A 22,657-nucleotide genomic window follows, 5' to 3' on the forward strand; every position below is an offset into this window, starting at 1 on the left:
AAGTTACATATTACTCATGCCTTTGATACAACTTTCTATTGCCACTTGGGGTCACCTACAACTTTGATTTTTTTGGAAATTGTGGTATTATATGACTCAGTCATATAGCATTAATTAATGAAGGTTGATGTTCAAATGATGGACTTTTGATTTAAGAAGACACTTACAAGAATTAAATTCCTTGTGTGATTCCTTAAAGTCAACACAGGCAACTCATTTTCTTTTTAATGCTTTGTCCTTTTGCATAATCTGTCCAATATGGATGCATTGATGGATCAGACCTAATGGGTTGTCTATCATGTAGAACATAATAGTCTAGAGAAGCACTCTTTATCCACTCATTTGAGTGTGTGTGTGTGTGTGTGTGTGTGTGTTATCATTAGCCTGATCTATTTTGAGTGATTATAGATCTCATTTAGTATACAATGCCTCTATTAGTACAAACTAGTATCTCATTAACTTTTTTGTGCTAATATGTCACACTCTAAATCCACTAAAAGCTCAAGATTTTTCATGTAAAATATCATTTAGTGATGCCTCTTCTATTATGCACTTGATTTTTTTTAAAAAAGAGAAATATAGGGCTATTTTATATTTATATTTGTTCAATTTCATATTATTAAATTTACCACATTATTCTAGCCTATTCTTTTCAGTGCTGTTTCTGTTATCTAGCATCTAAGCCATCTCTTCCAGTTACCTGTAATCTCTGAAATTAATAAACACTATTTCTATGTCTTTATCCATTGTGTCTGACTACAGAAGTCCTGACTTCAAATTCTGATTTTGATACTTATTACCTCCATACAGAGATCACTTAACACCCTTAGGTATCAGTTTCTTTATTTGTTCAATAAAAGTTTTGGGCTAGTGATCTTAGAGGTTTTTTGAAGACCAGACAAAACTAGTGGACAGATCCCTGGTATACTACATAAGAAACCCCATATATTATTTCCTGAATAATAAAAATATTTGATTCTAGTAATTCAACTAATCATTAATATACTGATGTGCTAACACATTAGCTTATAACTCCCCATTTTCTTTATAAGGATCAACTGAGAAATTTTGTCAAATATCTTGTTGAAATCCAGTCATGCTATATTTATGTTCTTCCCCTGATGTGTATACTCGTATAGTAGCAAGCATCCTGACACATCCAGGATGCCCTGCTAGCACAGGTTCTTAGATTTGCTTTTCTAAAAGGAAAGCAACTTTTGATGAGTCAACAATCTTTTGTAATCACATACCAACAGAGAAAATACAAGCAGAAAAATAAAGACCAACAGACAGGGCTTTTCTGACCATTGCATACATACATAATTACCAGAGAGAGAAGCAGCAACATCTGGGTTTTCAAAGCTGGGGTGGCTACCCAGAGTCTCATCTGGCACATGAACCTTCTTCCAAAGAGTAAGCCTCAAAGCAAAACCTCACCTCAGAGTATATATACACTTTTCAGAGCCAGGGGGCATCACAATCCTCATGACACACCCTGAGAAATTAACAAAAAGTGTGGACCTTCCTACAAAACAAGCCTCCCTTGGTCAAGCTTCTCTCAATGGGCTCCACCAAAGGCCTATTAATGGGAGGGGAAGATTTTTAACTCGCATTATAACAACTCAGTAAGTTATCACTTCAGTACCAGGGGCTCCACAGTCTCATCAATATGGATATTCCTAGTGCTGGTGCAAATTACAAATCACTCATGACTTTTCTTTTTGGGTGATCCTTGCCCATGCCTTCTGTAAATCCTCTCAAATATAATTGTCTACCTGCTGGAGGCCTTCTTCTATTTCTTTTAATAGTCTATTAATTAAAGTGAAATATATAGACTATACATCTGCTATTGCTTTATCTACTTTTCAAATTATGCATATTCTTGGTGATTTATTTTATAGTACTGCCTTTTTATTGTATATCACAAACTTTTTGTAATCCTTTGGCCCTTGTAATTGTGATTTTTCTGATCTCATGCTTTTCCATAATTTAAAGCCTTTTGGCATCTCCTGGAAAATATTGTTATTAAAAATTAGGTTTTTTCAGCAATGAAGATATGATCATTCAAAATATGTAATAATTCCCCACATGTAATCCAGGCCCATTTCTTTTTCTAGTCAGAACTAACTCATTATCTACCAATAGTGATTATCCAAAGTGTGTGTGTGTGTGTGTGTGTGTGTGTGTGTGTGTGTGTGTAAATATATTGTTTATTCTTTCATTCTCAAAAAGGACCAAAATGGCATCACTATATTGGGGTCAAGGTATAGCATATCTGATTGTAGTTGACCAGATCAATACAAGTTTGTAAGACTCTACCACGGCTGGGGTACAAGTAGTCTGCATGAATACATAGATAGATAGATAGATAGATAGATAGATAGATAGATAGATAGATAGATAGATAGATAGATAGATAGATGGAATAACTTAATGAGTCTTCCTATCAACTGCTTGTCAGCCTTCAGCACGTTAATTTCACCAACAAGAACCCTTCCAAAAATGTCCATATCTTCTTGTACTATGTGTCTCTTGTCCATGCCTTTTGTGTAATACCCTTAAATGGATCCATCCATCTGAATTCCTCTGCTTGGTGTTTAACATGCTTCAGGGATCATCACAGCACTTGGCAAGTCATAATTTGGGTAATATAAGTTCTTCATCTTTTTATCTATTTTTTATTAAAGTGTGTATAGTAAGGCTGAGTTTTTTTGAATTAACATGGGTCTCAGGAGACCCTGTAGTGTTTCAGGGTTCAGTGAAGTAAACAGTCATCTGCAAAAATGATGACTTTTAAATCTCTTTTTCAGTAGCATATCCCTATTTGAATTCTGTAAAAAGGGAACCTGACAAACCTTCCATAAAAGAAAATTAGCAGAGTTTGGCATGATTTTTTTTCTTAATGAATTTCTGCCGGATCATGCTGGCAATCAGTAAGCATATTAAATGTTCATAAACACCTCTTGAATTATACATTCTAGATTTTTTCTAGGATGTCAAATAACAATTCCTGGTCTCTATTTTTAAGAGTCATTCATCATATTTTTTTTTTTTAAATAGGACACTTTTTCTCTAATTCTATGCCAATTTAATATTTTCTCCATGTTTTTGTTTGTGCTTTTAAAGATCAGCAAGATATTTGTTTCAGTATCCTTGACCATGTTGCCCTTGTGCATTGGAGTCAGGCAAGACAACTAGGCATATGTACACTTACCACCTCCCTATTTTTCTTGGTTTTCAATTATGTGAAAACTATTTTCGTTCAACATATTATATTCTGACAGTCACTTTCCTTGGTCCACAAAACAGGAATTTAGAAGTTTCAGCTTCTCTCAGTCATCTATCAGTGAAGTCCGGATGGTAGAGAAGGAAAGGGTCTTAATTTGAAGTCAAATGTCCTGAGTTTGAATCTTGGCTTTGCCACTGACATAAATGACCTAAAGGCCCGTTATCTGGGCCTTGGTTTCCTTAAATGTGATATGAGGAGAGTTGACTTAGTTGAACTTGAAAATCCTTTCCAAATCTAAATTTGTGATCATAATCCCCAACTTCAATATCATCCTTTTTTTGATTTTCCAGTTGTTGCAACATAGCTATTAAAAAGGGGAAAAAAATCATTTCGTGTTGACCTTAGCCTTCATCTTTAACCTCAGTTTTTGTTGTTTTTGGTCTTTAGTGCTCTTGACATTCTTATAGAACTAGGCCATTCTTTTTTTTCCCTATTTTTTTTTAATTCATCAGGTTTTCTCACCAGAAACACAGCTTAAAAGCTGGGAGTTAAAAGAATGTTAAAAAAATAAATAAATAAAAACATATCCCAAGTAAAGAAAAGTTAATTGTGACTCATATGGGTTGTTTTATTCAAATAATATGAATTAATATTAATAATAAGTTAATTATGTATATTAAATATATGTAAATATATTCCATATTTATTTATATGTTTATATATTTATTTATATATTTATTTATTTAAATATATTTATTAATGTAAATAAATATATGCATATTAATAGATATGTAAATATGATAATATTAATAATAAGTCTGAATAAATTGTGGCCCAAGGAAAGCAGTTGATGAATACATTCCTCATAATATTTGGACAACCTAAACTCTTGACAGATTTAAATGTCTCTTGAAACTCCTCCTTCCTTACAAATATTCCCTGTTGCTGTCCAGGGTACCACCATCCTCCCAGTCCTTTAGACTCACAACCTACATATTATCCTCAACTTCTATCCAATTCGTTCCCAATATCTGTCAATTTCACCATTGCAACATTTCTTTGATAGGCCGTTTTCTCTCCTCTGACACTGCCACAGCTCTTGTGAGGGCATTTATTACCTCAAGCAAGAGCTGCTGGTGAGTCTTCCTCCCTACTCCAATCATTCTCCATTCATCTGTCAAAGTGATTTTCCTAAACTGCAGGTCCAATCATATCATCCCTCCACCTCTGCCAATCAATAAATTCCAATGGCTCTCTATCCTTTTTAAATCCAATTATAAAATCCTGTCTTTAGAATTCAAAGATATTCATATCCAAAACCTCTACCCTTCAGCCTTTTCAGTCTTCTTACATCTTACTCCCTCACATACACTCTTCAAATGTGGTGATGCTGACCTCTTTCCTGTTTCATGAACAAGACACTCCATATCCCCATTCCCATCTATCATGCCTGGAATGCTCTCCTCCTCATCTCTATCTCCTCACTTCTCTGACTTCCTTCAAGTTCTAGAGAAAATCCTGTCTTCTACAGGAAGTCTTTCCCAAGCCCTCTTAATTTTAGTGTCTTTCCTCTGTCAATTATTTTCCATTTCTCTTATTTATAGCTTGCTTGTATATATTTGCATAGGCATTGTCTCCCCCATTACACTGCGAGCTCTTGAGTACAAGGACTGCATTTTATTTTTGCATCTCCAGTGTTTAGGATAGTGCCTGGAGCATAGCAGATGCTTAATAAATACCTGTTAACTAACTGAAATGACAGCTCAGAAGTACAGGGTCTGAATTCTGGATTGTATTCTCAGGAACGTTTTTGTAATATAGGATAGAGCATTCTATAGAGATCTATAAATAAGGAATATATATAGAGAGAAAGATATAGAAACAGATCTATAAATTTAGATTGTATGTGCATATGTGTGTATAGATAGAAAGAAACAAAAGAAAAAACAGATAGATATAGATTTATTTAGCTTTATAAATGGTTTTATCACAAAATGAAATTAACTTTCTATCTGCATTTTTTCAATTATTCAATTTTGCTTGAAACAATATGTCAAATACTGTTCTAATTTTTCAAATACAATATAAATTTTTTACAACATTTCTGGCACATTTACAACAAAATCATTAAAATATTCTTATGATAACCTAAAGTTATCATAAGTAAATGAACCTTGTAGTCTTTAAATACTATATAAGGGGAAATTGTTAAGCTGATATAGGGAACTGAGTGAAAAACAAAAACAAACAAACAAAAAACCTCCTTTGATCCATAACTGCTTAAAAAATGCTTCTGGCACTGAGAAGTCAGGAGACTTTCCTAGGGCTACATAGCCACTGTGAGTAGGAAGCAGAACTTCCACTGAAGTCTTTCTGGCTCCAGTCTGTCTCTATCCCTGAGGTCTCTTCATATGAAGTGTGATGAGAGTGCATGACTCAGGCCAGTGTTCAGGTTCAGTGAAACAAAATAAGGCATTTGTGGGTCATTAAACAGTTTAAAAAAGATTTACTCAGTCATAACACAGAAAGGCTATTCATTCAACAAGGATGCTCTAGCATTTAGTTAGGATACACTTGCCAGGCATACACACACATACACACACACACACACACACACACACACACACACACACATCTCCATGTGGAAATGGTCTTATCAGCAGAACTTAGGGTAACAACATGAACAGGCTTGGGATCTCTGTCATGTCTGAAGGGCCCCTGGTTAGAACTAGAATTAGTGGGCTTTCTCTGCTCCCCACCCTTGGGTGACCAGGAAGTGATTGTATGTATGCATGAATGTATGTGTATATGTATGTGTGTGTATATATCCAGACACTATATATCCATATATCCAGGAAATTATATTAATTGGTACATTTTGAGCCATAGCTTCTTGCACCAATCAAATTCTGGGGAACCTTTCAGAAGAAAACTGGGCAAACCCATGTGAATGAGTTAGAGTGAAGTGACCTGGGAGATAGTGGTCTGTTACAAAGGATTAACTGACTCAAATATCAAAAAAGTTTGAAAGTATTTGAATCAGATATTAAATAATATTTATAAGCATTTTGCAAACTTAAAGTATATAAATGTTAGCTATAAGTATTATCATTAGGTAATAATTTTGAAATGTCACATCTGTATATCTGCAATGGGTTATATCCTCTTTGTCAAAACACCTCTAAAAAAAAAGCACCTTGCTTAAACACCTTTCTAGCTAATATTTTTTTTTAAATAAAAGGATTTCCATGGTTAGACATTAGAAGAAATCAATAATTACTGGTTTTATTATTACATAATATAAATAAATAAATTTAATATAAAATGTATATCTTAGTATTTCAGGCTTACAAGAAGGTAAAGTAATATTGAATGGGAAAATGAAAAATTTAGTTTTAAATAAGTTAATCCTGGAGAGAAGAATGAAAATGCTTGTGTAAAAATCTTGATGCCTTGAACCATGATATATCTTACATGACACTGCTCCTCCCCAAACTCCTGCTTCTGGGATATGACAGACTGTTATAGAAATAACACTGAGCCAGAAGAATGAGGTAAGACCTAGTTTGCCATCAACTTTCTATTCAAGGGTTGACATCTACAGCCCTGAGATTGGCTACTTTTGTATAGCCTATGAGCTGAGAATGGTCTTTACATTTTTAAATGAAATTTTATTATATTTAAAATTGTTTTTAAAGCATTCCTAGCTCTGGCATACAAAAGTAGAACACAGGATGACAAGCTGACCCCTGTTCTATATTATCTTGGGCAAGGCAACTGACCCCTTCCACCCCAATTTTACCATCTAATATCTTATTTCATTAAGCTTTTATAGGGATCAAATGAGATCATATACATAAAAATTCTTTGTAGGGAAAAAAAACCAAGCAGTACAAAATCAAAGAATTATTCTTTTTATTTCTGTTTGTGTATTTGCTTTGGAAGGATGAAAATCTCAGTTAATGCTCACATCCTTTCTGGTAGAGTTGCTTAATTCCTGCAGTGCTATCAGCATTGGAGTTGACAGCCATGGCAAAGGAGGGAACCTTAGCACAGATTTTCTTCAGGAGCATGTTCATGTACATAGAAGATTATTAAAATGAAAATAATTTCTATAACTTTGTTTTTTGTACTTCATTTTGCCATTCTCCTCCTCATTTAATACATTTCAACTTAAACATAACATTTCCTAATGACCTCTTTCAATTTTTACAATCTTACACCTTGTCTTTACAAGGAACCTTGTCATTATCATTTGCATTTATCATAGCTGCTTATAAAAAAGGCTCAGTGGCAGATTCTTTCTGTTGTCTGAGGACCAACCCACCTAAGTTTGTAGAGATTCATTATCAGATTGACCACAAAATTTTCCAACTTCTGTCAATCAATTAGCATTATCAGAAACCTATTCTATATCAGGAACTATGCCAAATGCTAAGAAAAGTAACAAATACCAAAAAACAGCCCATGATTTCAAGGAGCTCAAAACCTAATGGAGAAGCTCACAATCTAACTTCAGCATCACTCACAGACCATTTACTATAGAGTCAAATCTCTGACTAGGAAATTTTACGTGGGAGAAACACCATAAATTGTGGCTGAGGAAAAAGGTACCATCAATTAGAGGGGGAGGGAAGATGACATACCGGGCAGAAAGCCAGAGAACTTAGGCACCCACATGGTTACAGAGAAATCCTTGGGATGCCATGAGATCACAGGTGGTGCCCAGGTAGAGGAGAAGTATGCCAACTGAGAATTTCATATTTTCACTGTTTAAATTTTTCCTTAGGGGAGAATAAATGTTTCTTGTGTGCCCACGAAATTGCTTGCCTCCATTAATCTGAATTCTTGAGTGTGAAGGAATTAGACATTCGTGCAATCTCAGGTCACTGATATAGCTAACTATAGTTATTTGTGTATATGCCATATCCACCTCCTAGGCAACCAGCTCCATAAGAGCAGGGGTTTTGTCTTACCTTGACTTAATTTGACACAACTGGGGCCTTAGAGATGTTCATTGAATTGAATTGAACTTACTTCAGCTTTCGTTTCTGGGGGAAATTTTTCAGACCAAAGCTTTGTGACAGGTTGTGCGTGAATTATTCAGCCTCCTAAATTAAAGTCTCCTGATCCAGCTGCTAGATGATCAACTTCATATTCTGACATCTCTTTAACAACTTATATATTTTTAAAACAAACACTGTAAAATGTGGACAAATCTTGTTAGATAAGTACCTGACATGCATAAATATTTATTGATTTTATTTTAACGTGACTGAAACATTGAGAACATTTGCAACACTTCATTATATCCAGAAGCATAAAAGGGACAAAAGGTACAGGAATGCATAAAAAGAGAAAAGGCATCTATATGTACATTAAAGGCTTTAAAATTAGTCTAACTATTGATATTATACAAATGAATACATAGAGAAGCTGAATTTTGTCAGCAAGGGTAATTCTGTTGTGGGTTTTCCCCACATCAAAGCAGATTTCAACCTTTGTGAATAGTTTAGTAGATGAAATCCTTATTGTTGTAAGAATTTGCTAAGGGCATAGAAATAAAGGACATTTTACCCAGAGTCACATAACTACTGCTTGGTGAAGGCAGCACTTGAACCCTCTTTTCACTATGCCAAACCCAGAATTCTATTTTATGTTGTAAAACTCCTTCCTTGTACTATTTTTTTTCATTATTGTAAAATTTATATAGTTTAGTGGGTTGCTGGCATCATAGAGTAGGAATATGAAGCAACTTGGTATAGTGGTAAAAGCCTTTGATAGAATCATGATGTTTGGATTGGAAACCAGATTCTGCTGTTGTTTGGAAGTGTAATGGCAGACAAGTCACCTTTTCTTTCCTCATCTGTAAAATGGGGATAGCAATAATTATACTATCAAAATCACAAGTTTGTTGTGATATGATAGTATCACAGCATAATAGATTTAGGACTAGAGGGAACATCTGTAACATTTTTTTTTTCAGATGAGAAAACACAGATCCAAAAACCTTAAATGATATTATGGGAGAAATATTCTTTTTCGGTCCACATGGTAGGTAACTGCTGCTGAAATATATCTACCACAATACAGAAAATACAGAAGTAAGAATTTAGGTTTTATTATACTTCAATACTGGTTCAGTTTTCTGATAAAAACAACAACAAATAAGCAAACCAAAAACCCTGAACCAAAATTAGAATTTTAACATGCCTTCTTACCTGACAAAAGTATATCAGAATGATAGAGAAATAGTTCTTTTACATATTGCAATCATATAAATTTCTTTTAGACCATAAAAGTTAAAGAAAAAACAGATTTATAATCCAATGCTCCCTTCAAAGTCATATAAATTGAACAAACTTAGTTAAAACATCATAATCTCATACATCTCCTAAGGAAACAAACCCAGTAAGTAAGGTTACAAATTAAATTAGTTTTAAAGAATTCACGGTGGGTTGATTGAGGGAGAAGAGAATTACATGTTACCAAGGAATTGGGATAGTTAAGATTTCATGTTTAGGCCTTGATTTTCACATCTCATGCAACAGGCTTTAGCTAGCTCAGTAACCCCTAACTGGCAGAAATGGCCCTGACCTCCCCAAATATTGAGAATTAATAAAAAAAGGAAACAAAAATTCCCATAACAATAATGTGAAGTGCTCATTCTAAAGACTGAAGATTTATGCTGCATAGATTTTGTGTTGGGCAATGATTTCAGGTAATATAGAAAAAAGATGTTATATTTGGAGGGATTAACTTTTATTTGTAAGCAAATAATTATTTTATATCATTTAATATAATTGTTAGATGGTTTTTGGAATCCCTCTAACAAAATAATCATCAGTCCACAGTGAGTTCTCTTAAACAAAACTTTTCACTGGGTTTTTGAAATGATTTCACTTTTCTCTTGGACTAGTCCTATGTTTTCATTGGTATGAGGAACTCCTGATAAGGAAATCCCTCTATCTATAGAGTTACCACCTGCTATGCACTTATTGTTTTTGAACAGGGGTTCCTAATCTTTTAAAAAAAATTTTTCTTGGAATCATTTGGAAGTCTTGTAAAAGCCTTTTAAAAATAATTTTTTTGCTTAGGTTCAGAATTAATGGAAATTTACTATTGCTTAGCACATTGACAGGAATACAATATAGGTGCTTAATAATTAATTAAAATTTCATTTAGACATTAATAATAAGAAAGATGTATTCTTCCCTTCCAAAATCATAGATTCCAACATATCATAGATACTAAACAGTGGATCTTGAAGTCAGAAAAAACAACGGTTCAAACCTTGCCTCAGACTCTTAATACAGAAACTAATACGTAAAATAATTCTCTGAACATAGGTTTCCTCATTTTTAAAATGAGGAAAACAATAGGTCTGGTATATCATCTGGTTGATTTGAGGCTTAAATGATATAGTGGATGTAACTAAATTTGTAAACTTTAAAGTGCAAATAAACCTTGGAATTCATGTCCTTGATATTTTTCATGCAATTTCTTGTATAGATCTCATTGGGAATATGTTGCAGCTGACTTGTTCACTTCATACAATTTTTTTAATAGTCCTAGTATTTAGCACAGTTCCTGAAACATTTGTTGTTGAGTCGTTTTTCAGCCATGTCTGATTTTCATGACCCCATTTTGGGGTGTTCTTGGAAAAGACACTAGAGTGGTTTACCATTTCTTTCTCCAGATCATTTTACCAAAGAGGAACTGAGTGAAGTGATTTGCTCAGTCACACAACTAGTAAGTGTCTCAGACCAGTGTTGAACTAATGATTCACTGAGCCAATTACTTACACTCTCCTGAAACATAGTAGATATAATAAATACTAATTAATTTGGATAACTTTACCTTTTTGATTCTTCTTTCATAGTGATAATTCAGAGTCAGATAACATCTCTCAGAGAATATTGTTAATAGAAGGATGTATAGTACTTTGGTGGTAAGCAGAATTCAAGGTTCATTGAAAGCACTATAATTTTGGTTCTGTGATTCACAAGTATATTCTTCTAATAGCTAATACATCAAATTCAATGTAATTGTGGTGATGGTATATATCCTTGAGTCATATGGAATGCTAGTCTTCAAGAACTTTTTTTTAATGAAACTGACTAATGTGAAATGATAATGACCAATCTTGGCCTCAAAGAAGAGATATGAACCATGTATTTCTTTTCTGAGTTAAGAGATAATTGGTACAGAGGAAAGAATGTCAGAATTAATGTATTGGTTAGTGATATTAAAACAAGATATCAGAAAAAAATGATTTCTTTAAATGAAAGTGAATAAAACTTAGAGGACATTTAAGAAATATATGAGGTGTGTGTGTAGGTTGTAATACATACATTATAAATAAGAAATTAGGAAGAGCTATAATAAGTTCATATAAAAAAGAAAGGACTGGTCACACAACAAGAGCAAGCTAAATCTGATGGCAGATCTCTGCGTTTCATTAGCATAACCTAAATTTCAAGGGAAGTTGAGGAAAGTTCCTAGCACACTGAGTGGAAAACCTATGGAAAACTCATGAGACAACTTGTGTAAAAGTAGCCGAATCGAAGCCCCTGTGGATGGGATGTAATCTACATTACTGATGGAACTATTTAAATCAATGCATTTGCAAATACACTGAATTACTTGAGGGTGTGAGTAATTGTTTGCTAAGCATGTAGGAGTTCAAAAACAGAATCTACACATAATTTAATGCCAAAATATTAAGAAGCATTTCTCAGCACAAAATACCAGTTGCACTAGTAGGCTGTAAAGCATTTTTTCCCTCGCAAGTGATATTGGAGATCAGATGTTGACTTCCTGTTTACACACATTAAACAATTCCACGAATCTTTTGTGGTTCCCCAAGTATAGAAATCTCAGGAGGTGGTAAGGAAGAGGGAGTCAAAGGAAAAGAGTCAGAAGAAAAACATATATAATATAATGTTATAACATGTTTAGCATAAAGATAAGATAGAGAGTTTGGAATTTTGAGAAAAGGCAGGGTCACATTTCTAAACTTGTTGTTCCCTTAAGGAGAATGACTGATGTCAATGAGAGAAAATTATTCTTTCTGAGAACCAGTAACCAAAGGCCTGAAAATTGTTTTCCTAAGTTAACCATGAGTAAAGATAAAATGAAACACCCCGAAAGCTGTGTAGCAGTTAAAGTTCCCCATAATCTAGCTCCCATATTAATTGCCTTTTCACATTCACAGTTGATGCCAAAGCTGTAGACACCGATGGCTCCTAACAGTCCTGGCTTCTTGTCTTTATACAGCTGGTTCCATTGTTTATCCCCTAACCTCTGGCACTAGTATGCTCTTCTTTACCACTTCCCTCCCTCCAAAAAATAATTTTTTTAAAAGTTCACATACTATTCTCTATACCTTTCCTACACTAGCAGGAATTTCCTCCACATGTTAATATTCTCTCCTCTTCAAATTCATTAGAATATGCTTTGTATTTACATATAATACACAATGAATATGATATGAGGCATCTCATATCACAATAGATAAAGAACTAGACCTGGAGTCAGGAAGACTTGAATCCATTCAAGTCAAGCTTCAGAAACTAGCCGGGTGACTCTGAGCTAGTTATTAACCTCTGTCTCCTTCAATTTTTTCAAGTGTAAAATAGTGGGAATAGTAACATGGGAATAATGGTAATTATACCTACTTTGCAGTGTTGTGAGCATCATATTGGATGATATTTGTAAAATGTTTAACACAATGCCTAGGACCTACTATCTGCTGTATAAATTATATTGTTGTTCTTCAGTCCACATTAAACTAGAAGTTGCTTGCAGGCAAAAACAGCTTCATTTTTTATCTTACTATTCTCAGCACCTAGCGCAGGGCCTTGTACATAGTAAGTGCTTAATTATTGTTAAATTAAATTGATTTAAACAAAAAAAAACCCTAGAATTCTACATTTACCTTTAAAAATACTCAGATGCATAAACTGGGCTATATGAATAATTAATGGATTAAGATAAGCATGTTATTTTAGGACATATGCCCTTTTGCTAAAAATCATCAGGGTTATGGGGCTTAGAAATATATAAAACAGTCCATAGATCAGATTGTAGCTCAAGGGATTCATGCTTGTATTTAAATATGAGGCTCAAATTGGAAGCTGTTCAGGCAGAAAACTAATAGAAATGGGTGATAGCTAATTAACCTAAGGCTTCAAAGTAATTGCTCTTCAAGAAGCAATTTAAAAGAGCCCATTCATTTATTTTTATTTTTGCATTTCATAAAAATTATTCATTCTCTTTTCATCATATAAATAAAAATATATTTATGCACACAAATTTTTAGTGTCTACCATGATATAATTTCTTATTGATTTAAAAATACTACTGACATCTTTTGGTTTTACATCACCTATATTTTTCTCTGTATTCCTTGCCTTTCTCCCTTCAGAGAACCATCATTTATGACATATATTAAAAAAAAAATGAATGTCTAAATAAATAGAAGATAGACAGATAGAGACAGACAGACAGACAGACAGACAGACAGGTAGATAGATAGATAGATAGATAGATAGATAGATAGATAGATAGATAGATAGATAGATAGATAGATAGGAAGAAGAAAGAAAAATCAGTAATACTGGTTCACATTGAACAAATCTTTTGTTTTATGTGGTGATTCTTACTTGTGGAACCTAACCTCAAAAAAACTAAAAGTTGGGGAGGGGGAGAGAGGTGTCTTCTCATATCTCTTCTTTGGGTGCAAACTGGTTCTTTATTACTTTTAACATTGAGTTTTGTTTGGTGATTTTCGTTCTTCCCATCTTCTCTTATTGTTAATGTGTATATTGTTTTCTAGGATCTGGTTACTTTGCATCAAGTCATTTAAATCTTTTCATCCTGCTTTATATTCCTCATTCTCTTCATACATTATAGCATAGGTAATATCCCACCACATTCATGCACCTCAATTTGTTTACCCAATTCCCAATCAATAGACATCTACTCTGTGTCCAGTTCTTGGCTACCCCCCCCCACACACACAGTGTTACTATTCATATTTTGGTTTATATGTAGCTTTAATTTGCCAGTCACCTGACTGACATGGTATGTATGACTAGTAGTGCAGTTTCTGGACTGAAAGAATTGTTTTAGGTACATTGCCGATTTCAAACTTGCTTTCCAGCTGCACCAACTAAAGCATTATCGTGTCTTTCTTTCCACATCTTCTTCAACATTGTCTATTCCTATCTTTAAGTAATCTTTTTCAATTTGTTGTTTGAGGTAAATCTCACTGTTATTTTGGCTTACATTTATATTATTATTATCATTAATGATTTGAAGCATTCTTTCATGTTTGTTAATAGTTTTCAATTCATTTGAAAATTGTTTACTCATATCCTTTGGCAAAAAGATTTCACATTTCTTCATTGTGAAATGACCCGAGTTTAACATTTAAAGTCATTCAAAATTTAGTTCAATTCTCCATTTCCAGGCTAATTACAAATTAGTACTCCTTAGGTACTCTATAGTCCAGCCATATTTGACTCCTTGCTATATACCCTGCACAAAACATTCTGTCTCCTTCCTGCATGCCTTTACAGGGGCTATACCCCCATGACTGGAATGCTTACCCTTCTTATCTCTGTATCTTGGAACTCCTAGCTCCTCTCAAAGTTCAACCTTGGTTCCCTCTCTTTAAAGTGGACTTTTATGATTCCTCTAATTTTTTTTGGAAGGGGAAGTATTTTTATTTATTTATTTTTAGCCAACTGCATGAGGTTACAAGTGAGCTGGATGTTGGGGGACTTTGTCATCTCTACATTTTTTTTTGTTATTGCATTAACAAGGAAGCCAAGGAAAAATTATAGAAACAGATTTTTAATGAATAAAATGTATGTAAATAAAATAGTTGAAATATTCAATTATAAACTAAATTAAAATTTTCTTTAAAACATTTTTCATTGCATTGCTATAAATGTGTATCATTTAAGATGCTCTTCCTCAAGGAAAATAGTTTTTACAGAACTGTTATTTCCATATGACCCATATTCCAATAGATCCATGAGTTCTTCAATGCCATGGGCATAAGATGCAGATGATGACCTATTCACATCTACCCATCCTGTACCACTCATTAATATCTTTCTATAAATTATCCATAGAAGAGTCACCGAATATGCTGGATGTTTTCCTCAAATTCCTCCAGCATTGTGAAGATACCATTGGGGCACCTGTCATCATCAGTTGATCTTCAATCCTGTTCTCTTTTGCCCTTTGTATGATCCTTAAAAAATCTTTAATTCTTTAAAGATATCACTGTTCCAATATTTACTGTCATATATCACTCAAATAATGTTGGTGTTGATAATATGGGTCTGTGTTTACAGGGAAAGTTGGGTCAAGACTTAGTCAAGCAAGCATTTATTAAACACCTCTATACATAGATTGTGTTCAGGGCTACAAAGATAAGCACAAAGTAGTTTTTGTACTCAGGAGCTTATATTGTCATGAGGGAGACAACATGTGAATCTACAGATATATGCAAAGCACATTGAAGAACTAATACAAGGTAACATTAATGTGAGGGGAAAGGCACTGGTAGCTTGGGGCATCAGTAAATGCTTGATGCGTGAAGTGGTGCTTGACTAGAGTCTTGGGGAAACTTGGGTGGGTGGAAGGAAGGAAGGAAGAAAAAAAGGAAGTTGGTTTTCTTGACAAAGAATTTCAGAAGGGTTTGAATGAAAAGATTATGAATTCAGTTTGGAGCATATTGAGTTTGTGTTTCTTGTAAGATATCAAGTTTGAAATATCTAATAGTTGATGATTTCTTAAATTAATTATTTATTTTTTGTTATCAATCTTCTAAAACATTTTCAGTTCCATATTTTCTCCTTATCTCTCCCTTCCTCCCATACTGAGATGGTGTGCATTCTGATTACCCCTTCCCAAAATCTGTTCTCTCTTATATCACCACCCCACCTTCTCTCATCCCCTTTCCCTTCTATTTTCCTATATGGCAAGATACATTTGTATACCACATTGTCTGTATGCCCATATTTCCCAGTTGCATGTAAAAACATTTTTTAACATTCATTTTTACAACTTTGACTTCCAAATTCTCCCTTCCTTTTTCCCCACCCACCCTCATTGGGAAGGCAAGCAATACAATTTAGGTTATATATGTGTAGTCATACAAAACACTTCCATAACAGTCATGTTGTAAAAGACTCTATTTTTCTCCATCCCACCCCTCCATTTATTCTATTTTCTCCTTTGACCCTGTCCTTTCTCAGAAGTGTTTGCTCTCCCCTCCCCCAATCTGCCCTCCCTTCTATCATCTCCCCCCATCTTATACCTTTCCCCCTTTCCTGTAGGATAAGATATATTTCCATATCCAATTGAGGTGCATGTTATTCCCTCCTTAAGTCAAATCTGATGAGAATAATGTTCACTCATTCCCATTCACCTCCTGCCTCTTCTCCTTCACTGTAAAAACTTCTTCTTGCCTCTTTTATGTGAAATAATTTATCCCATTCTACCTCTCTCTCCTTCTTCCAGCACATTCCTCTCCCCTTAATTTTATTTTTAGGTGTCATCCCTTTATATTCAACTCACCCTGTGCCCTCTGTCTACACATACACACACATACCTACATATATATATATATATATATATATATATATATATATATATATATATATATATATATATATATATATACGCATGCATGCATGCATGCATGTATGTATGTATCTATATTTCCGTCCAACTACCCTAATACTGAGAAAAGTCTCATGAGTTAGAAATATCATCTTTCCATATAGGAATGTAAATACTTCAACTTTAATAAGTTCCCTATGATCTTTCTTTCCTGTTTACATTTTCATGTGTCTCTTGATTCTTGAATTTGAAAGTCAAATTTTCTATTCAGCTTTGGTCTTTTCAGCAAAAATGCTTGAAAGTCCTCTATTTCATTGAAATTCCGTTTTTTGCCCTGAAGGAGTATACTCAATTTTACTGGGTAGGTAGGGTTTTAATCCTAGCTCTCTTGCCCACTGGAATATCATATTCCAAATCCTTCAATCTCATAATGAAGAAGCTGCTAAATTTTGTCTTATTCTGATTATGTTTCAAAAATACCTGAATTGTTTCTTTCTGGCTACTTGCAATATTTTCTCTTTGACCTAGTAAACCTGGAATTTGGCTACAATATTCCTAGTAATTTTCATTTTGGTATCTCTTTCAGAAGGTGATCAATGGATTTTTTCAATTTCTATTTTATTCTGTGGTTCTAAAATATCAAGGCAATTTTCCTTGAAAATTTCTTGAAAGATGATGTCCAGGCCTTTTTTTTTTCCATCATGACCTTCAGGTAATCCAATAATTTTTAAATGATCTCTCCTGGATCTATTTTCCATGTCATTTGTTTTTCCAATGAGATATAGCTCTTCCATGGCCTACAACCAATTCATATTTTTCTTGGAGACTTTGGATGTAGGAACTTTGACTTTCTTTTCTTCTTTTGGTTTTTTGTTTTGATCTTCCTTATCACCAAAGTAAGATTCTATAGTCTGATTTTTTCTACTGTTTGCTCATTTTCCTGGACAGTAACTTGACTTTTTAGTTCTTTGTTAAGGTAGAACCTTGCTTTCAGTGGGGAGGGTGTATTTACCCAAACTTCAGGAGTTTTGTGAAGCTGTTTTCAGAGATACTTTTAGGAACCTGTAAATTTTCAGTTCTTCTGAGGTGGTATGATCAAAGGAGCAGTGTTTATTCCTCTCCTGGCCTGTACTGTGGTCTGTGAGTGACCATCAACACTCTTTTCTGCTTTAGAACTGTGAGGAGGATTCCCTTTCCACCACCACCACAAGGTCTGCCATGCCCCAGAACTGCCACCTAGGACAGCAACCCAGATACAAGCACGGGCAAAAGCAAAAGAATCCTGCCTCAGCACCAGCAAAGACATCCCTTGCAATCCCTCTATGATCAGCCACTAAATCCCAGCCAGGGTCTGTTGGCTGAGAGCTCCAAAAGCAGCTGTTGCCTTGCGGCCTCCCTGTGGCTAGGACCACACTAAGTTCCTCTCTCATTCAGGGCCCAGAGACCTTTCCTACTGACCTTCTAAGTTGTCTTTGGCATTTGTGGGTTGAGAAGCCTAGAAACCACTTTAACTGCCAGTGATTCGGTCCCCTGAGGCCTGTTTTCAAGTTCTCGCAAGCCCAGTCTATGCTGGTGTGGCCAGAGTTGGTTTATGCTCCTCGCCCAGTCTGGTGCAACAGACTTTTCCTGTTGATCTTCCAGATTTTCTTGGTCTGAACATTTGTTTCACTCTGTCATTTTTTGGGTTCTGCTGCTCTAGAACTCACTTAGTCATTTTTACAGGTATTTGGAGGGATTTGGGGGAGAGCTCAAGCAAGTCCCTCCTTTTACTCCACCATCTTGGACTCACTCCACCCCCAAATTGCTGGTGGTATACTGCCATCCTCCTGTCTTCCAAAGTAATTCATATTTGTGGGTGGCACAATAGATAAAGTGCCTTACTTGGTGTTAGGAGATCTTGAGTTTAAATCCTGCCTCAGACACTTGTTTGTTGTTTAACCCTGAACAAGTCATTTTGTTTCTCTTGTACTGTTTCCTCATCAGTAAAATGAAGAGACATCTACCTCACAGGGTTTTTGTGAGAGAATATGTGATAACAAGTAAATTACTTTATAAAATTTAAAGCTCTATATAAATGTTAGCTTTCATCTATTATGTATTTTTTAAATCTGTGATTGTGTTTTATCCCCATATTTTGGTGTTAGAATCCTAAAATCAGAGATTGTTTCATTTGTATAATTGTAATCTTATTGCCTAGCACAATACTTGACACATGTAGCAGAAAGCACTTAATGTTTGCTGATTGATTGCCATTTATATGATCACATTCATTTTTCCCCTCGGATTGCCTTGGTGAATTTGAAATATAGAGGAAATTAATGGTTTGCTACCTCTAGCACATGTGCCTTGGAATATAGGTCACACTAGCCATAGTGATATGCTAACCAAAGAAGTAGACTTAGTGTCAGGAAACCTGGGTTTGAATCTCATCCCTGACACTTACTAGATGTGTGACTTTGGGCAAATCACGTAAATCTATGAGCATCAGTTTTCTGATCTAATGCATAGAAATAATAACATTTGTGCCATCAACCTCACAAGGCTTTTTCAGGGAAAACATATTATCATCTTTAAAAAGCTGTGTAAAGGTGAGCTATCATGGGATCAAAGATAAATTTTACATTGAATCCTATTCTGTGCTGCATAGTGAACTGTTATAGAAAAATTCTAATCAAATTTGTAGCCTAGATGATATATATCTGCACATTGGCATTATAGTTTCCTTCATCAACCTTTCTGGGCATTTCCTGAAAATATCCACTGCTTTATCACAACCACACTGCATCTGACAGCATAGCTTTTCATTTTAGTGTAGAAAAAGTTATCTCCTGCAGTATTTTGAAATAGTATCCTCATCCTGGTATCTTGATTTTTATTGGTGTTAGTAAATATTGATTCTTTATGAAGCAATTTCCAACTGCTTGAGAAAAATGAAGGTGTAATTCATCAAAACCATTTAGAAACACCTATTGCATATTTTTGTTTTAACACCAGTATTCTTTGAGTAATTCTATTCCTTCAGTTCATAGGATATATTAACATGAGTTTATCCTAGGAAGAATTAAAATAGTTACTGACCTAAAATGTTATAGAAAGATGGGTGTGAGGAGGCTTAAGGATATTACTAATAAGGATTTGAACTAACAAGTGACATAAAAATGTCTCATGAAAGCCAAATACATGAGTAGAATAGGAAAAGGACAGGTGAGATAGCAAGAACGGACAGCCCACACATAGCCCAAGTGGGAAACAATAAAAGACCCAGAGAAAGTCTTGGCTCACCTCCATTTGTGAACATTATATTCTGGATGTCTTTTATTGCATTCTTTCCTGACAAATATTGAGTGTTAATGTACTGCAGACTACCTTTACACACTTTGTTTCTTTCTATTGACCTTTATATGATCATATCAGTTATATGGTTATATCACTTAAAATGTTTGATGATCAGTTTTCCATGAATTATAGACATATAGAATCACTGAATGAAAAGACATTTTAACAAAATTGCTTTATAATTTCATGAAATTGCTGTTCCTAGTCATGTGATTATTCAGATTGTTCAACAATGAGATTGTCACCTAAATACCTAATTAGATTATAAACTCCTGGAGAGTAGGATTTTACTGTTGAGGGCACCATAACACTTCTAGTCACACAAGTACAAAGTGATTTCCCTAAAGCACCAGTCCAGTAACTCCCTTCACAAAGTCCAGTAGCTCCCTAATACTCCTAGGTTCAAATATAAAATCTTTCATCTAGCTTTTAAAGTTCCTTATAACCTGGTCCCTCCCTATTTGTCCAATCTTCTTAACTGTTAATCCCCTATATTAATCCCCTACACACAAAGATTTAGTTCCTTTAAAATGATTTATGTCTCTCAGCTGCTTCAATGCCTTTACAATGGCTGCTCCTTGAATTTGGAATGCTTTCCCTTTCAACTTCTGACTCTGGATTCCTGGCTTCCTTTAAGACCCAATCCACCTTCACCTCCTTGGGAAGGCCTTTCCTGATCAGCACAGAAGCACATTCCTTCTAAGGTTACCTGCCATTTACTCTGATTTATCTTATATGCGCTGATTTACATATGTTATATCCCCATTAGAATGTAAGTTCCTTGAGCACAAGAAACTTTCTTTGGCTCTTTCTTTGCTTTTCCAGTGTTAGCTCAGTTCTTGCTTAAAAAAAAAAATAGTAATTGCTAAATAAATGCTTGTTGATTGACTGTGTCCTGAGCTCAAAGGAAAAGAGTTTGTTAAACATCTGCTACATGACAACCTAATTGCCAAATGCTTTGCAAATATTATTGCATTTGATACAACAGCCCTGGGAGGTAGGTGATATTGTTTCCATTTTACCTTTGAGGAAGCTGAGACAGAGATTAGGTGACTTGTCCCAGCTCATAGAGCTGCTAAGTGTCTGAGGCTGGATTTGAACTCAGGTCTTCCTGACTCCAAGTCTAGTGCTCTAGCTACAGCTTTATAAATATTAAATAAATTTAGATTGACAGTGACTTATGGTGTGTTTCAATGAAAAGTGGAATTGATTTAGAATCAGAGGATCTATTAGACTTAGGCAAGGGACTTCAACTTTCTGGAACACAGTTTATTTGTAAATAAAGGAGTTAGACTAGATAACCTCTAAGATCCCTTCCAGTTCTAAATCTATGATTGTATGATAGCTATATCCTTTCATTTTCAATTTAACTCTCGACCTCACAATTGACTTTGGTTGCCATTGCATAGTACTGATGTCTTTCATGTATTTTCTGTTGCAGGGTTTATTTATACATGTGGTGGAACATTAAAAGGGCTCAATGGCACTATAGAGAGCCCTGGCTTCCCATATGGCTATCCAAATGGTGCAAACTGTACATGGGTAATAATAGCAGAAGAAAGGAACAGAATACAAATCGTCTTCCAGTCATTTGCTCTAGAAGAGGAGTATGACTATTTGTCCTTATATGATGGACATCCTCACCCTACAAACTTCAGGACAAGGTTGGTCTACTTGATATGAAAAAAAAATAACAGTATTGTATTTTAACTGTGTAGCCTGTTTTCAAAAACATGCTCTAAAATATATGGTGTAACATTTGACTATGGCTCTGTTGTCAATATCTAGAATTGTCATATCCCACAGTGATTAGTGTTCCTGAGGATATGAATGGACTTATCCTTTGAAGGCAGGTTAAAATTGGCTGATGATTCTGTCGTGCCAAGTTCATATAAAATTATCAAATGTACACATCCCTGATGTTCATGTAAATTCATGAAATTCAACATATAAGCTGAATTTTTGTGAACAGAATTACATTTAAAATTTTCTAAGACCTATTTAAAGGAATATATTGGTGAGTCTTTTCTAAGTTAATTACCAGTTTTGCAAAGCAAATGAATGCTGCCTGATATTCTCCTTTTTCATGTAATTGGAAGCATTCTTGTATAAAACATATATAATACATACACATATATTCATATACACAAATTAACAAAAATTGTACTTAAAATTGTCTAATGTATTTATAGAACACATCATTTTAAGGTTGTCCATATTGTTTCATATAACCAAATGAACACTAAGTATTTCTGAGAAAAAAAATTGGGGTATTCAAATACCTATCCATATAAAAGAAAAACTGTTTCTATTCTGATGCTCCTTAATGAAATTAAGTGAGTTTCCATTGCTTCCATGCCTTTCTAAGAGTAAATAGGTTCACTGAAAATTCAAACTTTTAAAAAAAAATTTTCTTAAAGCAAACTCACTCATCAAAAATCAGCTCTT

At 34.4% G+C, this 22,657-nt stretch overlaps 1 protein-coding gene across 3 annotated transcripts in view; it reads left to right on the top strand.

Annotated features, from left to right (window-relative positions):
* Positions 1-22,657, top strand: part of CSMD3 (CUB and Sushi multiple domains 3) — a 1,632,969-nt gene that overhangs the window by 188,063 nt on the left and 1,422,249 nt on the right. For all 3 annotated transcript variants that reach the window (XM_072603249.1, XM_072603250.1, XM_072603251.1), the window contains exon 2: positions 21,651-21,873. In XM_072603249.1, the coding sequence (XP_072459350.1) occupies positions 21,651-21,873 (223 nt within the window). The remainder of the gene's footprint in view (positions 1-21,650; positions 21,874-22,657) is intronic.

The sequence above is a fragment of the Notamacropus eugenii genome, chromosome 4, assembly GCF_028372415.1.
Source record: "Notamacropus eugenii isolate mMacEug1 chromosome 4, mMacEug1.pri_v2, whole genome shotgun sequence".
Lineage (NCBI taxonomy): Eukaryota > Metazoa > Chordata > Mammalia > Diprotodontia > Macropodidae > Notamacropus > Notamacropus eugenii.